The sequence below is a fragment of the Eublepharis macularius genome, chromosome 3 (genome assembly GCF_028583425.1).
Source record: "Eublepharis macularius isolate TG4126 chromosome 3, MPM_Emac_v1.0, whole genome shotgun sequence".
In the NCBI taxonomy this organism is placed as follows: Eukaryota; Metazoa; Chordata; class Lepidosauria; order Squamata; family Eublepharidae; genus Eublepharis; species Eublepharis macularius.
Window position 1 is genome coordinate 22292237 of NC_072792.1, and position 20236 is coordinate 22312472.

Sequence of the window (20236 nt, forward strand, 5' to 3'; positions counted from 1 at the left end):
GCTAAGATCTTATCTGATAAGGACAGTGGAGAAGGGAAAGAATGAACAACAACAAAGTGCAGTAGTTTGAAGTCCAGTATCAGCTAAATATGACATTCTGATCTTCTTAACTTGTGAGTTAAACCAGAAAACCACCTGCAGCGGCAAAGCCCAAGTTGCATTGACTATGCTTGATTCAGAACTTAATTCTTCATTTCTTGTTACACCAAGAGCATGCAGAATTACACTTCAGCCTTGCAGAATTAAACTTGGTTGTTGGATTGTTCCATACCAGGCAACTGTAGCACAATCGCCATTAGCCATACATACAATTTTAACCATTCCAATATTACTGCTGCCAATAATCTTGTGGTCTCGCTCTTTCCCTGTTATGATGCAGATTGGATTAGTACAGTCACTTTTTAAAACTCATTGGAAATGTGGATTTACGGATTAAGGAATATGAACTTTAGAAAAAAGTGAGCTTTTATTCTTTAACATAGAGCAAATGAAAATTTGAAAATGATACATATTTGTCGTGGAGAAAATTAGAACCCTGTTTGTAGTTTAATTGGTCCCCCCCCTTTTGTATTATTATTTTCTTTTTCTACATCTTCTTTCTCTTATTTTCCTCCCTCCCTCCCTCTCTTTCTTTTTTGTTTTGGTTTATATGTATTGCTGGTTTGGTTTGTTTGTTAGATAATTTTGTTTTTATTTTTTATGTATTGCTTACTGTTTAAATAAAAAAAATATACTATTGTGAAAAAAAATAAAACTCGCTGGAAATGTAATATGGCAAGAGGCTCCCATTCCCCCCTCCCTCAGCTGCCACCTCACCTGTAGCACCATTGTCTCTGCCTGCCTGGCTCATGTATTGGTGACATCATTGAGGGGGGGGGCTCCTGCTTCTCTTCTCCCTGCTCCTCCTCTCCCCACCTACCTGCAGTCCGGCTACCTTTACTTGCAGAGTCTAACTAGCCCTGCCACTGGGTAGGCTGGGAGTAGGGCTACTCAGGGAGGCTGGGTGGGGATAGAGGGAAAAGCAGGGAGGTGGGAAAGAGGAATCCTTTAGAAGCAGGTTCCTGTGAGAGCTGAAAAGGAAGGCAAGGAGAGAGGCAGCTGGACAGTGCTGTTGTTGCCAAGACAGGAGAAGGTGTGCAAAAGAGAGTATCATGGAACCAAATCAGATATGAGCAACAAGCTGTGAAAACTCAATCTCCAATAAAAAAAAATTCCAAATCAATCTAAATGGAAAACTTCAAAATCTAGAGGCAATAGAATTTAGAAAATGTATAATTAGTACTTTGAAGGATTTTATACAGCTCACAAAATTCTCTACTAGTTCAACACACACTTTTCAATACTACAGCAAGGCTCAGCTGAGTAAACTTCAAAGCCACTCAAAGGGCTACATGAGCCTCAATGAGTGCTAATAGTAACATCTCCAAAGTTCTATGTACAACAAGAGAATCTCAGACCAGTAAAGCGCTAGAGCATTTTGTCTATTCACAAAATATACAATCAACTATCATATGCAATCATATATACAGTGCCAGTTAGTAAAGAATATAACAGTATAACTTAAAGACCATTCAAAAATAGTTCCTAAGGACCAATTTGGACTTTCTAGAATACAGTATGCCAGTTTATGAGCCTTTATGAACTATTTTTTAACGGATTTGTCTCTTTAAGGTTATTTCTATTGTATTAAATTTAAATAGGTTGTGAAATACTTAAATTTAAATACTTAAATTTAAACAGGTTGTGAAACTGGCACAGTTTGCAGCAGCTGTAGTTTCATGTGGCCATTCTATCCCACGGTTTTAAAAACACCACCACTACATCTGGCCCAAGTGCTGCCTTCCCCAAGATGGCCATTTTGCAGGAGAAAAGGGGAACCTCTTCAAGGTATCTTGCAAATCTTCCTTGAGCTACACAAATTCAAAGAGAGACATTTTCTTATTTCTTGTTTCTGCCACCCATCTTTCTCTTTCTTCTCTAAGTAGGAAAACATGACTTAAACACACACACACACACACACACACACACACACACACACACACACACACACACACACACACACTGTGCAAGGTTTTCAAAATCCAACCTTCTTTTTAAAATCTGGACCTAGTGATGGTGGAAACTCTGGAAGCAAGTCTTTGGATGGACAGAAAGACTGAGATGTGGAGTGCCCTGGATACTTTCAAAAGCGCTGTATAAATGTATATTACAGTTGCTGCTAGAGGTGCACCGACAGAGAAATGTTGTTGCCTTTGTATCCTACTTGCGAGTTTCCACAAGGCTTCTGGTTGACCACTAGTCCAATAGGATACTAGTCTAGATGAACCCTGAGTCTGATCCACAGGGTCTCTTCACGTAACCCTAACCCTAATTCTTAAGATGGAGGAAGTTCCTCCAGTCTCCAAAACCTTCCTCCGACTTATGTGGCCCTCCTCTAATTTGGAGAAAGGCTCCTTAGTAGAGATGGGTACGAACCTAAATACAAACCAAAAAAACACACGAACCACACCGGTTCGTGGTTCATGAACCAGTGGTTCGTGGAAGCTCGTTTCCACGAACTTCTATGAACTGGTCTACTGGTTTCTTTGGTTCATATTAAAGGGGCAGTTTAAATGGCCATTTCCCTGAGGAAATGGCCATTTAAACTTTTCCTGCCCCTTGCAAGCAGCAGGTCCCTTTAAACTATCAGCTGGCAGGCAGCAAGGGAGTATCCCACCCCTCGCCGCCTCCCAGCTGATAGTTTAAAGGGACCTGCTGCTTGCAAGCGGCAGGGCCCTTTAAATGGCCCAAACGCCACCCCCACGAACCACAAACCCCATGGTTCAGGGTTTTTTTGGTTCGTGCCCATGTCTACTCCTTAGGCTATGCAAAAGGCTTCCAATGTTGCTTAATGCAGCGGTAGGTTACAGGCTACTATCTTGCTGTAATGTTTACCACAACCCTGTAAGGTAGATAATATTATTTACTTCTACTTTGCAAGAGTAGCTTGCCATCTAGTAAGCTGTTGAACTATTCAAACAGAGGATTTTCTGATCGTTATGTTAGCTGGCATGGTGAAATAGATACAGTGAAGCGCCACAGTAAAGCAGTAGGGTGAACCACATAGCACGCTTCGGCTTCCTGAAGCACACAACTTTGAACAATATTATGGTTTCACATCAGTGCTTAATGTCTGAAGTGAGAGGTGTTGAACTTCCTTGAGACAAGCAGCTGGGCTGACATATCTTAATTCTAGACCTACCAGTCATTCCAAGGAATTCGGTTCAAAGAAAGAAACGTAACGTTCATTTTTTGTTGTACGATCATACTGAGGGTATGGCTATGGTGTGTCATGAAGAGTTCCTGCACTTCCCAAAATTTGCCACTCTGCCACTGCCAGTGAACCACAGGAACAGCGGGAAGGGAGACATGATCTGAACAGAAATACCCTCCAGGGCGTGGCTGGAAAAATCTAGGAGCTGAATTATTTCAATGGAGCAGTAGCCACTGATACATGGGCCTTCTGCTGTAATTCTGCATACAGCTAATGCCGGAAGAGCTGGAATCAATTTCAAAAGGGGAGCTTACCAAAGCCACTTATACTTGGATGCATTGCAGAATCTTTGCTTGCTTGTTTTGTTTTCGCTTGCTTTGCTCCGACTTTCTGAATCCTTCCCATAAGCGTACCTGTTCCCAGCCCATTTGCCCTCAGCTCCCGCCGAGATAATGTCATGCTACCCACATCCTGGCTCTCTTCTGATATTCATGCTCCGTTCTCATGGGGACAGCCTTGCCTAAGGCAGCAGCAAGAGCAAAAAAAAAAAAAAAGTTTTGACCTAACCCTGGATTATTATAACTACTCGTCAGTGACACGCTTTCTCTCTTTTGCTGACGGATTAATATTTCCTACAATCAGCATTCTTAATGCCTCTGAACACCGCGCTGAATTAAGAAATGAAGCAACAGCTCTGCCAAAGCGGGTCAGCAGTTCAACAACACTATTTTCCGATGCAGAAAAATGCCACTTTGGAAAAAATATATATACCTCTACTACATGTTCATAGTAATGCTTAGCTATAAACCTGATTCAGGCTGTTGAGGCAGCTGTTCTATAGGTTTCAGTCAGGGGTCATTTTGTAGAAAAAGAGCTGGAGGAACTCATTAGCGTAACTCATTAGCATACGTCACGCCCCTTGCCATCATCAGAAATGTGTCATTAGCACAACTGATTTGCATATGCCACACCCCCTGACATCACCTATCCTGGCTGTTTTGGACCCAATCCTGGCCATTCAGGGCCGAAATTGAGGCCAATATGGCAAAAAGGGGCTGAAAATGGCCGAAAAGGGGCCCCAAATGGTCAGGATCGGGCTGCTGTAGAGCAGGAGAGTGATCCATCACCCGTCAGAGGCCCAATCCGGACTGTTTTGGCCCCAATCCGGGATGAAACGGGACCAAAATGGCCGAGAGTCAGGTGGGTGGGGCCACCTGACACGTGACCTCTTTGGGGAACTGCCGGAATTGTGTTCCTGTGCGTTCCCCCTTGAAATGAGCCCTGGTTTCAGTATTGATAGTTGTGGAGACAGGATTGTCCAAAGCACTTATAGCCTTAATTATCTCCCACCCACCCACACTTGATAAATATTTTCCTTTCCCAGAGATTCCCCCATCTAGCATGGATGACTTGCCTGGATTTTTCCCAGAATGCACAAGATAGAGTTTGAACACTGATGCTAAATATTCAGGGCCATCCCCAAACAAATCATATTCCGTCCACTGAAATTGCTGCCATAAACACTCCAGCCAGGATTAATGTACCAGGACTTGCAGAAGTATCTTGGATAGGAGAATGGTGGCTACTGGGGCTAGCACAATGTCATAACTTGTAGAGTTGCATCAGCATCACACTGACACAGAAAAGAGAACCAGCGTAGCAAGATGGGTCCAATGCTATTTATAGGCATCTTCGAGAGATAGGGAGGCCTAAGAGGTATGCATAAAACAATGGAAGTTTTGTTGACCACAATACTGATAGGTTCTATTTTATGCCCAATTTTATTCCTTATTTTCCAAAACAGAATACATCAATGTATCTGACGAAGAGAGCTGTGGTTCTTGAAAGCTTATGCTACAATAAAGTTGGTTAGTCTTAAAGGTGCTACTGGACTCTACTATTTTGTAACTGCAGACTAACACAGCTAACTCCCCCAGAATACATCAAGTAATTCTTATGTCTCTTAGAGAGCTCCAGCTAGACTCTACAAAACTGAGTATATTTGCAAGTCTTGGCTGACTAAAATGAAGGCATGTATGCTTTTAAGTATATACATTTACCAAACAGGTCACCTGCAGGAATACACTAAGTTACACACAATTCATTTTACATTCTTAAAAATAATAAAATAACTTTAGATCTGATAAGCAACAAGGATTGCATGCACTTCCCCAAATTTTCATTTTATTCTGAAAAATATCCAGTATCCCCTGCTCCCCGCCCCATCCGGCTTCAACAGTTCCAGAAACTTTACATCTCTATCAACAGTTAGGTACCGACAATGGCGATTCTTTTGTCTCCCTCAACACTTCATCTGTTCTGTGCTTTTAGAATTTTGCAAGACGCATCAGTCTGATAATTTTATTAACACATCAACATTGATTCTTATACTTTGGAGGACTTTTACTGTAACAGTGACCCTGAGTCTAGGAGGACCAGTTCAATCTTTCTCAGCCAGTAATCCTTGATATCTGGTAAAAGACCATCAAATAGGCAAAAGCCAGCTCTTCACATAATAGTCTGCATGCAGAGAAACCCAATTTTTACTTATTCTTTCCAATTATATGCTGCTGTTCAATCACTTAGTCTCCAAAGCTAAAAACATTCTAATAATAATAATATTTGATTTATATACCACCCTTCAGGACAACTTAACACCCACTCAGAGCAGTTTACACAGTATAAGCTTTCGAGAATCACAGTTCTCTTCGTCAGATGCATGACGAAGAGAACTGTGATTCTCGAAACCTTATGCTACAGTAAAGTAGGTTAGTCTTAAAGGTGCTACTGGACACTTTTCTATTTTGCTACCACAGACTAACACGGCTAACTCCTCTGGATTTACAAAGTATGTTATTGTTATCCCCACAACAAACACCATGTGAGGTGGGTGGGGCTGAGAGAGCTCCGAGAAGCTGTGACTGACCCAATGTCACCCAGCTGGCTTCCAGCGGAGGAGTGGGGAATCAAACCCGGTTCTTCAGATTAGAGTCCCGCGCTCTTAACCCCTACACCAAACGGGCTCTCCTGGAGTGGTAGGACACAAATTCTGTATCCTACCACTCCTTTCAGCAAACGTTGAACCATTCTTCCTGCTTAAGGATCCTTCCTCTAATGTCTCTAAAAGTCATTTACATTGGAAGAAGGCTCCAGCCTTCTCTTGGAATCCCTTAAACTGGAGAAGGCTTTGAACTTTGCTAACCAGAGGTGTAGGATGCAGGCCAACGAATTAAAATAAAAACAACAAAACACCCATATTATAAACAATAATGTACTAAGGCAGCAGCAGTCAAATAAAAGATGCCATCAGCAGAAGGTATCAAACAACAGGAGGGGGAACTCACCCAACTTTTAAAACTGCCCATCTAAGAGAGCCAAGGCTGTGGAGGGTTTCCCAAGAGCGGGAACTCCACAAGATGGAAGCTACCACTGAAAAGGCTGTTCCTTGTGGATGATAGTTTTGACTTCCCAGATGGGAAAGAGGCTTTATTACTTGAGCTCAGTTCGCCAGGGAGAAATGGTGTGGTGTGGTGGTTAGAGTTTCAGACTAGAATCTGGTTCGAATCTGGTTCAAATCCCCACTCTGCCAAGGAAACTTGCCGGGTGACTTTGGCCAGTTATACACACTCCGATTAACGCACCTCACAGGTAGAGATGGGCACGAACAGCAATACGAACTAAAAAAAGCCACGGACAGCCTAATCAGCTGCTCGCGAACAAGCTGTTCATGAGGCCCCATTCTAAATGAATAGGTGGTCGTTGCAAGCCTCATTCATTGCTGTTTATTGCTGTTCGTCAAGCCAGACAGTCTGGCACCTGCAGTCAATCCCCATGGCAACTGGAGGCAGGGACTGCCTGAACTCTGTCTGAACTCCTGCTGTTGCCCTGGAAACCCCAATCTAAGCCCAATTTAGCTTGACAGACAGGTCTTCCTTTCAAGTGTGGAGCTCCAAATTTGTTACAAGGAAGCAAAGAGCAGGGGGGAGGGGGGCTTCCAGCTCTGGTTTTGCAGACAGTGCTGTTGGCATTTCGAGAGAGAGACAGGGAGAATGCATTGGAGCTTGAATTATCTTTGTGTGTGGTGGGATAGGGATCTACCCCTTCAAGTTTCAGGGCTGCTGCCAGGCTCTGGGCCAAGCTATTATTTATTACTGGTACCTTTCCTGCTGCCTGCTCAGGTAAGGTTTCTGGGAGTGGTGTGGTAGGAATCTACCCCTTCAGGTTCTGGGGCCAAGCTATTATTTATTATTGGTACATTTCCTGCTGCCTGCTCAGGTAGGGTTTCTGGGACTAGTGTGGTAGGAAATCTTGATGGCTGGAGGAGAGCCTGCTGGCCCCCATGAACAATGAACATGTTCATGACAGCATCATGTTCGTCAGTGTTTGTTGTTTGTTGTTCATGGATGGCAATGAACAACCAACACCATGTTCAGTTTTTTTTCTGTTCGTGCCCATGTCTACTCACAGGGAGAAGAGGAGAATGATGTAAGCTTCTTTGGATTTCCTTTGGGGAGAAAGGTGGGGCATAAAAGAGTAAGTAATAAATAACAAGTGAGGTAGAATGGCCCATGTGGGGAAAGGTATCCCTTAAATATCATAAATTCTACCCTTCACAAATACTGAGCTACCCAGGGCATAGATGTTCTCTCATCCACCACATAAAACAAATCACATGAACAGCCTCTCTGCCCTCCATCACTTCTGAAATGGGCATGACACTATCTTGCTGTGCATATAATACTCCACCGCAATAATCTCCACCCACTTTCCCCAAACTTTTCTGGACACCTACAAACTTTGGAACAAAACCATCATTTTCCCGGACACAAATTTAAACTATGAGAACTTTTTTTTTTAAAAAAGAATTCAATAGGCTTACAATATTCTTCAAAGCACATAGAACTTTAGAGTTCAAAATCCGTTTCTCTAGAAAACGATAATCAGCTATATCGCCATAGTGGCACAGGCCACAGAGATTACTTTTTAATACACAGAACAACTTTATCAAAATATACACCAGTTCTCCAACTAATTTGGAGAAAATAGGAAGAAACTGAAAGTCATGTTCTAAGTGCAAGCTATAGTAGATGCACACAGAAACACGGTCACGCACATTCCCATCTTACTACACAGGCTGAGCGATCAGCTGCTAAAGGTACTTCTAGCAAATGAACAGTTCCAACCACTCTAGGGATGCAGATACAGGGCAACATAGCTCGAGAACACCACATGACCCAGAGTTTCCATTAGGCACCCGCCACTTTGACATCACCCTGAGAACTCGATACTTACTCTTGCACAGCTCTGGCTATAGACAGGGCGGTGGATCCAGTTTCATTAACACTATCCAAGGTCACATTTGGCAAGTCATCATCATCACTGTCGCTTTTAATTTGCCTGGGAGACAGGCCACGCGGGTCCATTTGTGCTGAGGGGAAAAAAAAGATACACAATGGATTAAAATCCACTAAGTGAAAGTGATATTGCCCAGGAAGAACACTGAAGGCGCACACCTGCAGCTCAGTCTACGACGTTGCCATGTTGATGTTCTTACCACGATGAGAATTAATAGGCGTTGTAGTCTGGCATTTCCGGTTACCCTTTGCCGTTTCACATGAACTCAGTGACAGAAGTTGATGGATACACGTTACATGTATGCTAGGCTGCTTCCAAAAACATTGGATAGTCCACTTTCAATATTCTTTAGTGAACATTTGGAACTGCTTTTCCATGTGTGGAACAAAAAATCCACTTCCAAAGGATTGCTAAAGTGCATTGAAAGTGCATTATTCAACGTGTGTGGAAATGGCCTTCGTCTGCTGATATAAGTGGGGAGGAGAGTTGCAGTTTGATCCTAAAGAGGGCCATTTTCACACGTCTTCTCCTCCTCCCGAAAAATAGCGCAAAACTTACAGAACGACGCCCCTTCACGGCACAATTTCCCGACATGACTTTGCTTCGTGGCATGATGACATCAGAAAACGTGCCATGAAGCGAAGTCATGATGAAAAATCGTGCCATGAAGGTGCGTCGTTCCATGAGTTTGGCGCTATTTTGCAAGAGGGGAAGACGTGTGAAAACGGCTGACGTTTCCTTAGAAGTCAATTCCCATTTGGTTCAATCAGACTGATTTCCAGTTATGGCTGAAACTGGATGTTACAGAGATTATGCATTATGGAAATCACACGAAGCAGCCCACATTTTGATCCCTCTCTCCGTAATAATTAATTAAAAAGTAATTAAAAAGACATGATATAATTGCACTGACTTTCCCCCTCTTTCATTGCCTACCATCTGTGGGGACAGGGAACCTCAGAATGATTGAGGTTTCTTGCCAAGCATTATAGTTACTAGCCATTAGTACTGCAGAGAGAGGAGAACGGGGAGTAACCTAACCTCAGTAATATCCAAAACTAGAGCGGTCTACAGGTGTTGGACTGTGAATAGGAATGTGAATTCTGCCATGAAGCTCAACCGGTGGCTTTGGGCCAGAAAATCTCTCTCAGTCTAACCTACCTGACTAGACTGTTTTGAAGATGAAATGGAGAATTGTCCATACCACCCTGAGCTCCTTGGGAGGAGGGGAGAGATTAAAAAATACAAAAAAGAAAGTTTCTGCCTAAGGAGGCTTAGAAATACAGGCAGTAAGTGCATCAGTAACAGTTCTTGTCTGCCAAAAACAGCTACTCATTGGTGAGATAGGGTTGAATCCAGACTAAATTGGCAATTTCCACCAATTGACCCTTTCCACTGCAGATCTCTCCTGTGGCATCACTCAGAATTCCCTATGCCTGAAGAGCAGCTTTTTGTGGATATCAGGGGGCTGCAATGGGAGAAGGGAGGCAGGCAAGTTCCATCCTGCCCGCTGGAAAATTTACTCTGGATCCAACCTGTAAACGGTAAAAGATGCAAATCTGACATCAGCATTGCCATCTCTGCAGTTTTCACAATAATGATAAGAATCAAAATCATGCATGGCTTAATGTTAGAGGCTTGTAATTATTTAGGTTTCATACACTGATGGAACAGATAATAGGATTAGAAGTTATTTATTTTAAAAATGTCCTGTGAGATTCAAAAAATTGGACAAAAATGTGCAGTACATATAACAATGACATATAATGTGCAGTACATATAACAATGACATATAATGTGCAGTACATATAATAATGACTTTTCATTGCTCTGTTCAAAAAGAACAATTCTTCTGAGGAGCTTAGAAAATATTCCAAGAGAGTTATGGTTATTTGGTCAGAGAAGGTTCCACAGCACAAAATGCAATGGAAGGACAACCATCTCCAGCAAAATTAACACTCATAATAAATCATTATTACAATACTAAAAACTCCCCCTCCGTGTTGTCAAGTCTTGTAATTTTATCAAGACTCTTGAAATGTTTCTTCATCTCCTTAAAGCTATAGATTTTAGTAACCAGAGAATATCAGTCAAAGTAAAGGCTTTTTAGCTTTGGCTTTGAGAGAAGAGCTGGGATTTTTATACAAGCAGTGGCAAACCTGTGAGCTTAGTGGATACTGTCAGGGCTTTTTTGGGGGGGGAAAGAGGTGGTGGAACTCAGCAGTGGAACTCAGGACCGCACAATGACGTCACTTTGGGTCAGCTGGAGCAAGGGAGGAGTTTTTTAAAAGCTTAAATTGCCCTCGGCAAAAATGATCACATGGCCGATGGCTACGCCGCTTGGCAGCACGAAGGGCAATCTAAACTCCACTCTGTCTGGAGATAAGGTTTGGGGCCACCGGCCATGTGACCATTTTCAAGAGGTGCTGGAACTCCGTTCCACAGCATTCCAGCTGAAAAAAAGCCCTGGATACTGTATATACTCAAATGCAAGACTACAGTCCCACCCCCCAGGTATACTGTAAAAAGAGGAGGGGGATTGTTATGTCTGATAGTGATTTTGATGTGTATCATTCATGGTCATCTCCCTTCTGAATAAATATTTTAGAATCTCCTGATTCTAAATCTACAATCTACAACCTGCTAATTGTAGGAAATATTTTGAGGACACACTCAGTCTATAATGCCAATAGCCTAAAGAAACCTCAAACACGAACAGCATTTTTTTTACCAGAATGTTATGTACTATGGCTTGACAGACTTGATTTATAGAAAGCAAGAGACCATCCATTCTCAATACCCTGTTAGCAAATTAAAGAGGAAGAGCGTCCTTCAGTATTAAAACCTATTTGCAAATGATACTCCATCAACCTCTTCACTTAGTGGAGACTTGAAAATGGCAGCTATATTATCTTGCCCTTTCTGAATTATGCAACTAATTACGCAGTAAGTTTGCGAATGCTGGAAGACTATCATTTCTTAGTCTTGAATGCTGAATGTTAACATCCTTTCATGGGCAGAGGGAAAGATACCCTTAAACACCAATGATAGTATGTGGAGATGACACTGTGATGTTTTAATGCTGGAAAACGAGGACAAAACATCAAGTGGACTACAGCCCGCCAGAGATTCACCAGTGCAGAGGAGCTCCAGTATGATTTCAATGGGCTTAGGCTGGACTAACTCTGCACAGGGCTGAACTGCAAAACTCTTGTTTTTACTGTCTTCCATGCCATTCCAAGTGGAGGGGAGCGTCAGCCAACTAGTAAGCTACAATAATTGGCTGAGGAACTCTTACGGTTGGCAGATCCCTATACTCTCCTGGTGTGTGTGTGTTAGCTCCCACCTCCTAGCCCCCAACCTCACTTACCTGGTCAGCAGGGGGGCGCGCCCCTGTGGCACACCCCCAGTGGCACGGTGCACCCCGTGCCCAACACTGGGCTCGTTTTGGGTTGAATTAGGCCTATGGGGGGCAATTCAGCCCTTTGGTGAGTGCAGGAGCGCACGCCGGGCCGCCCTTTGACCCACATGATGACATCACTTCCTGGAAGTGATGTCATCAAGCATGCCGGCAGCACGCACACATAGATGCACCAAGGACTTCGGAGGGTAAGTGCCAGGCTCTCAATCCTCCACTGGAGAACTCAAGGGATCTGGCAACCCTAGTGTGTGTGGGGGGAACCTGGTACTCACTGGGATGATGATTCTTTCATGCGTGCTCCCAGCACAGATGCGATGACATCACTTCTGGAAGTGACATCATTGCACCAGCTGCAGGATGCTCCCACACTTTGTGCAAGTGAAGTGACGTCATCACGTCAACACTGGGAGCATGCATGAAAGAATCATTATCACTTCTGGAAGTGATGTCAACATGTCTGCTGGGACCATGCATGCTGTGCTTGTGACCAGGGTGCCTGCTGGTGGCAGATGATCGAAAGGTGGCTTAGAACCCATTTGCTGATGACCAGTGGGCAAGGAGGCAAACCGCCAGGAGCTTCCCTGCCATTGGCAGGAACCTGGGATCCCTAGGGCTTGCATTTGGTTTGTGCAGCTCCTGCTAGGGTTGCCAGGTCCCAGCAGGTGAGGATCTGGCACTTACCTCATGCTTCATGTATGATGTTTTGCACACGCAAAGCACACATGCACTTCCTGCACTTGCATGATACCGTCATTTCCAGATGTCACCATGCTGGTTATGGGCATGCTCCTGCGTTTTGAGCAAGACAAATTCAGCCTGTTGGAGCAAAAATCGGCCCCAGCGAAACACGGGAGCATGCCCACAGCCAGTGCGACTATGTCACTTCAGGAAGTGATGTCATCGCTCCCCACTGGGAGCATGCCCAGTGCGTGCTTTCCCAAGTTGCCTGCTGATGGCAGGCAATCTTTGGGGAGGCTTGCCATCATCGGGCAACTGGGAAGCATAGGTCTTGCCCTACATTCTGAAACATTTCTCTTCTCACTGAAAAAACACCGGCTGAACAGTTACCACAGGGGAAATTCCCATGAGGAATGCCTCTGCCATCAATTGTGTTGTTAAGCTGAACTGGGTACACTGATTCTGTTCCTAACCAACATGTCCTGAAGATTTTTGGAAGCAATGAGCAGAGTTACATTAACTACCTCGCCTGAACCAGCAACATTTTATATTTATGAGCCATAATTTGTATATATGTGTGTAATAACAAAATAGACCACTGAGGAAGGCCCAGAGGGCCCGAAACGTATTTGGTCTCTGTATACGTGCAATCAATTTTGTGACTTGGCTCTTACATATGTGCCAACAAATTTGTGACTTTGCGTAACTGATGTTACTAGGTCTCTAGATTTTTAACTTTGATCCATGGTTTTTAATCGTTGATGCACTGTGCAATAAATAATAATGTTTATTTTATATTTTATATTTTCTTGGCCGGTGCTTTTCCTTCTTGTTTTTGTCTACCTTTGGACTGTGTCAAATATGAATGGCGTGCCCGTATGAATGACACAGCAGCATTGCAGTTTCTAATTCAACTACTAATAAGGAAATTTAGCTAGCAGAAATTTAACGAACTGAAAACACAATTGGATTCAAGTAGCTTGCACACTTGTCTACTGGAGTTCTTCAGCTGATTTTGATGCCTGGCTTGAGAAGAGGCTCTTAACGGAGCATCCTGAGCAGAGCTAAGCACATTGGCTTCAATGGACAGAAGGAGGTAAATCTGCCGAGGACTGCAGCGTTCTCCGTGCTCCCCTTTCCCTGGATTTAGTGGACAAAGATTTTCTAAATAAGGGTGAGACCAACAAAGACCAAGATAAGATATAGCTGAATGAAATGTTTTTTAGGTGGAAAAGGTTATATACTAAATCACTGTTATTGTCCCAGTTAGTTTCCAATTACTATCACCTGACTCCCTTGCCCCTACTCCTTATCACTCCGCAGATGAAAACTCAACCATCCAATTCCCGTCTAAACCTATAGGAAATATCTCCACCTAAAGACACCATCTAAAATACAGATCAAATACAAGTCCCACAGGTTTACTGCAAAGATGGAGGCTAACAGCAATTCGAAAGCAGACAAAGAAAATAGCTTTTGTTACTCAACTGGCCCAAACTAGACGTGCCAATAAACGCGTGTCTATTGCTGGAAACCGCTCCTGTATTTCTAATTGCACTGTCCTGCTCCATTACATCTAATGCTTGTAGGGTTTCTAGGACCCCAGAGCCCAAACTGGGGATCAGGGGGTAGGTTGTGCGAGTGCAATGGGAGGACTCACTCAAATCAGCCCTATGCGAGAGCCTTCATTTCCTTGTCATGCCAGGAATGACATCATTCCTGGCATGACAAGGAAGTCCTCCAGAGAGCATGGGAAGTTGCTTCAGGGCTCCTGGGGCCATTCTGTATGCCTTTCCCCCTCAACCAGCAGACGAGAGGTGGTGGAGGCTGGAGGCTGGGTGCAGGGGATCCCCTACCCCCACTAGGGAACTGGTAACCCTAAATGCTCCTAATGGTATGTTTCCAACCATCCATGGACCATGTATGATGGGACTTTCCTGCTTCCTCCTCCTAATACAGCCCACTGAACCACCCAGAATTTTATTCATTAGACACCTGGGAACAACAAAGTAGGAAAAGGGGGCGGGGTTTGACATGGAATGTAACTTTTTGCTTATTTTTTAACCACCCTATAAAGATTTGCTTAGTTTTGAACCTTTTAAACATTTTGTTTTGGACCTTAAATTTCAGTTCCTCCTTACATTAAACTTGTATCTCAGGAAGGCTCGTCACAGCCAACACACTTTTTAATTCCACTCACACAGAGCTTAGTTGTTCTCTGCCTTATCCAAGTTTTTACTTCGAGAACACTGTGCCTTTTCTTTTTGTGATTTTTATATTGCTACCTCCCCAACCCCCTCAAAAGGGTTTTACAGCCACCAAAGGTTTTTACTACAACAACAACAACATTGAATTTATATGCCACCCTTCAGGATAACTTAACACCCAGTCAGAGCGGTTTACAAAGTATGTTACTATTATCTCCACAACAATCACTCTGTGAGGTGGGTGGGGCTGAGAGAGCTCTTAGAAGCTGTGACTGACCCAAGGTCACCCAGCTGGCTTCAGGTGGAGGAGTGGGGAATCAAACACGATTCTCTAGATTAGAGTCCTGCCACTTTTTCCCTTAGACCACCTCAGTTTAATTGGTAATATAGGGAGGATTGTTATAGATGGTAGTGTGACAAAATGTTCAGCATGTGAGGGTGGTTGTGGTCAGAATACAGAATGCCAACCAGAAGCATTTTGTATTCTGATGGGGGTTGCAATCCTCCCTTTGGTGGCTGGAGATCTCCTGGAATTACAATGATCTCTGGGCCACAGAAATTAGTTCCCCTGGAGAAAAATGGCTGCTTTGGAACGTTATGGCATTATACTCCACTGAGGTCTCTTCCCTCCTCAGACTCCAGACTCTCCAAGCTCCACTCTCAAATATCCAGGGATTTCTCACCCTGCAGCTGGCAACCCTAATTCTGGCTGAAGCCGAGCTTGCCACAGATTAAACCCATCTTCCTCCTTACCCACTTTTGGAATGGGACAAGGCAGAGGGCCAAACTACAAGTGACAAATGACACAGGTTGGACACTTGTCAGCTTCCCTCAAGTTTTGATAGGAAATGTAGGCAGCTTGGCAGAATGTTGGACAAGTGACAGTTGAAAAGTCCATTGGACAGCAGACGGAGAGCCAAGCTGCAAGACCAGAACACTTACCTTTCCCATCAAAACTTGAGGGAAGCTGACAAGTGTCCAACCTGTGTCATTCATCACTTGTAGCTTGGCCCAGAGACTGCAGTTTTGAAATTTCTACAAAGGGAAAAAACAGATGCACCAAACACGACAGCTAGATTTGCTGAAACTCCTTACAGGAAGTAGTCTTTTCATGAATACAGAGTGTAGGAGGGTTGTCTGTCTGTCTCCTACACACTTTAAAATGAATTTTGCACAAATTCTCAGTGGGGGGGGGGGAGAAAATGTGTTGAAAAACCTAAGAAGAGTTTTCATTTTATATAAGCCATCTTCCCACTTCACATTTCAAGGTGCCATTTATAATGGGCTGGGATTCTTATATAGGCAGGCAGGTAAGAGGGATTAGTTTTTGTGTGGTTTCTTTTTCATGGGCTAGGGGTTTTTGTGCAAGGCCAAACTAAACACCTCAGGAAGAGGTTACAAATTAAGCAGGAGACAATTTACTTTTAATGAGAACATATAATAAGTGCCAAGCCTCCTTATATTGAATAACATGGAGGAAGAAGACTGTGAACTTGCTTGAGCTATTCTCTTCCTCTAAATTAATAGCAGCAGTATTGAAGGGCCAACCAAGGACAGAGCATCTCTGCACAAGAGAGGAAACAAGCAATTCAACAGCCAGCAAGCCATAGCTGCAATCTCCAGGGGGTTCATAGGTAGCCATGGCTCCAAGAGATGCAGGTTTAATACTTACGTCTTCAACCATGGACACTATAGCTGGCCTTGTAAATGTTGCTATTTCTCATTTATAGTTCTCACCGGATAAGTATTTTAAAGGAGCAGTAAAATTGATGGGGAAAATGAAAACCTGCCCTCAAGTCATAGCTGATGTAGGGCGACCCCTGGTGGGCTTTTCATGGCAAGAGACTAACAGAGGTGGTTTGCCACTGCCTACCTCTGCAACCCTGGTCTTCGTTGGAGGTCTCCATTCCAATGACTAACCAAGGCCAATCCTGATTAGTTTCTGAAGTCCAAGCTACAAGTGACGAATTAGACAGGTTGGACACTTGTCAGCTTCCCTCAAGTTTTGATGGGAAATGTAGGCATCCTGGTCTTGCAGCTTGGCTCTCCGACTGCTGTCCAATGGACTTTTCAACTGTCACTTGTCCAACATTCCGCCAAGCTGCCTACATTTCCCATCAAAACTTAAGGGAAGCTGACAAGTGTCCAACTAGTGTCAGGCGTCACTTGTAGTTTGGCCCTGAGATACGACAAGATCGGGCTCTACTGGGCTCTCCAGGTCAGGGTTAGATGGAGGGTTTTTTTATTGTTTTGCTTGTTCTGTTTGGACAGAACAAAGTCAATTTGGCAGATGCACATATGAAGCTGCCTCATGTCATGTCAGACCAGGGTTGTTTATTCAGAACAGCCAGAGCCCTACAATTTATTTATTTTATGCACACTCTGCCTTTCTCCCCAAGGGGGATCTGAGGCCACAACGCATCACCTCAAACACGAATCTTTTCAATGGTGTCAGTAACCAAATACCAGTTGCTGCAGACACATGATCTCTGTACCTGGATGACTGATCAAAACTATTTTGTGTGATCTTCCTGACCTCAGAGTAAGGTCATCTGCATCATCTTGCCTAATACTAAGGAGAATTCTTACAACAACATTCAATTTATATACCACCCTTCACAACAACGTAACACTCACTCAGAGCGGTCTACAAAATATGTTGTTATTATCCCTACAACAATCACCCTGTGAGGTGGGTGGGGCTGAGCGACCTCTGAGAGAGCTGTGACTGACCCAAGGTCACCCAGCTGGCTTCGAGCAGAGGAGTGGGGAATCAAACCTGGCTCTCCAGATTAGAGTCCTGCCTCTCTTAACCATTACCCCTACACATCAGGATCAGTGTATGGTAAAATGTATGACTGGATTGCAAAGATGACTAAGGCTGAGTTCAGGCATCAAGGCAAACAGTAACTAAACTGAGATCGGGCACGAACGCAACTTCTCTCACATGTCCCCTCATTCCTCCCACCTCTCTCTTTTGCTCAGAGCTCGATTCAAAAGTCTCTGGTTTGATCAAGATCCATTGTGGCATCTGAATGCAGGCAACTCAGCAAACTGGAATCGTTTTCTCCCCCACAATTGGGGGGATTTAAATTTAAATTGGGATTTAACTGAGGTTTAGAATCGCAGTTTGCAGCGGGGAACAAGCTCCAATCTGCCAAAGTGCCTGATGCATGACCACAATCCGTGTTCAAGCCCCATCTAAGTTTAATTAGATTGCTGAAATGTCTGAATGCAGCCAAGATCTCAAAGCGATTAGAGCTGCCACACAGTCAGTTTCTAAAGAGCTACCTGCCCCACAGATGTCCTTCCTCAGCTCATAAAGTGGTACAGTCCAACGCATGCCACTTTTCATGTGGGAAGTCCCTTCTCAAAACTTGCCACCTTGTTAAAGAAAACTAAATATGTATTTTGATTACAGAGGTGATTTAGCATGCGAGGGAATTTTCAAAACAAGCTTCTCCCTATTCCGTTGTGTTTAAAATGTCACTCTGCAAAATAAGCCACACGTATCTGCAATCTTTTTTATTCATTCTCAAGAATTCAGCAGCAGTCAGGATTTTATGAGAAAAGCTATTATCTGGATTACATCACTGGAACTTGAAATCCTGGAAAGCTTGAATGTCAACATTTTTACGACTACTACTGTACCAGATATCCTGAATTATAATGAATCCGAGGCAGCTTAATGCTTAGTACATCTTTGTGGACTTCCCTAGCTGGCTCCCAAAGATGATTAATTTCCATAAAATGGCTTGCCATTATGAAACGGAAGCGAGCCTTTATCCCATATTTGGAATTAACTCCCACACTCCAGAAGGGTGCGACTGCATTTCTCATGACGTGAATTTACTCTGAAGCGACTGTTGTCAAAACGCATCACATCATCCAGAGAAAACCAAAAAAGGAAGGGTGGATGCTTGTTTTTAAAAGCTCTAGGATAGCCTGTCCTTTCCTTTATGTCTGGGAATCTCATTTGTTAATGGTTAACTACTACCAGATTTTTGAAAAGTACCCAGAGCAGTCTTTGCTTTTTCCAAATCAGTGTTTTGGGTTTTATTTTTTACTGCATTTCTCCCAAATAGGGTCCCAAGGAATCTTGTCATTCTCCTCTCCTACATTTTATCCTCACAACAACTCTGTGGGGTAGGTTAGGCTGAGAGTGTGTGACTGGCTCAAGGTTACCCAGACAGCTTCCATGGCAGAGGAGGGATCACAGATCCTAGTCTGGGGTTCAAGCCTGAAACCACTACACTATGCTTCCCCAATGCTTGGTAATTAGTGCAGAGGTTTTTTTTTTTTTTCTGAATAAAAAGCGGACAAAAAGTTCACTCAAAAAGACATGACTGATCAGACAACAAAGCAATAAGCAGGTATGCTCCATGCAAAGAGCTAATTGCCCAGTTAATATTGCCTCCCAATCAGTCAAGGCTCATGAACTTGTTTAAGAAGCAATGGGAATCCTTTAAATCTATCAGAGATAATCCGTGAGCCACAGCAGAGAATCTCAGTGCTCCTTCAGCCCCCCTCTTGGGATGAGATGTTTGCAGCTCAAGTGGCCCCCCCCTGCACCGACAGGAATAGAGTGGTGGATGCATCCAATATGGCAGCTATGCTGGGCAAACAGTTTGGAAACCACCGTCCTACGCAAGGTGCGCTAGCTCAGTTATCCTTACACTTAGTTAGTAAGGTACGCCAGCATTGTTATACTGCTATTACAGATGGGGCCCTGACCTGGATGGCCCAGGCTACCTTGATCTTGTCAGATCTCGGAAGCCAACCTGGGTCAAGCCCTGGTTAGTACTTGGATGGGAGACCACCAAGGAAGTCCAAAGTTGCAGAGGCAGGCAATGGTAAACTGCCTCTTTTTGTCTCTTGCCTTGAAAACCCCATGAGGGGTTGCTAGGTGTGAGTCTTTACACACACACTTTACAGATGGGAGGTGCAGTGGTTCCTCAGTGAAAAGCTCAGCAATGGTGAACAACTGTCTCACCCCCATAATGCCACTGACAGAGAATGCTGAAGACACTCTAGGGCCCACTTGCTTCCAAGTATGACCTGTGAGTCCTTTCTGTAGGGTTACCAGGTCCCCATACTCTCCTGGACGGAGTGGGGGACGTGGCACTTACCTTTACAGAGGTCCCATTTGTGTGCCTGCACAATGACATCACTTCCAGAAAGTGATGTCATTGCATAATTGCAGGGGCACACCCACATGCTTCAGAGCAGCCTGATTTGGGCCCCAAAAGGGCCCGATTCGGCCCATTTGGGAACCAAATTGGAAGTGCTCTCAGGGCAATGTGATGATGTCACTCCCAGGAA

The 20236-nt window shown here is 43.8% G+C and overlaps 1 protein-coding gene across 1 annotated transcript in view; it reads right to left on the bottom strand.

Annotated features, from left to right (window-relative positions):
• Positions 1-20236, bottom strand: part of KLF12 (KLF transcription factor 12) — a 312002-nt gene that overhangs the window by 101406 nt on the left and 190360 nt on the right. The window contains exon 6 of the mRNA XM_054973520.1: positions 8546-8681. Within this exon, the coding sequence (XP_054829495.1) occupies positions 8546-8681 (136 nt within the window). The remainder of the gene's footprint in view (positions 1-8545; positions 8682-20236) is intronic.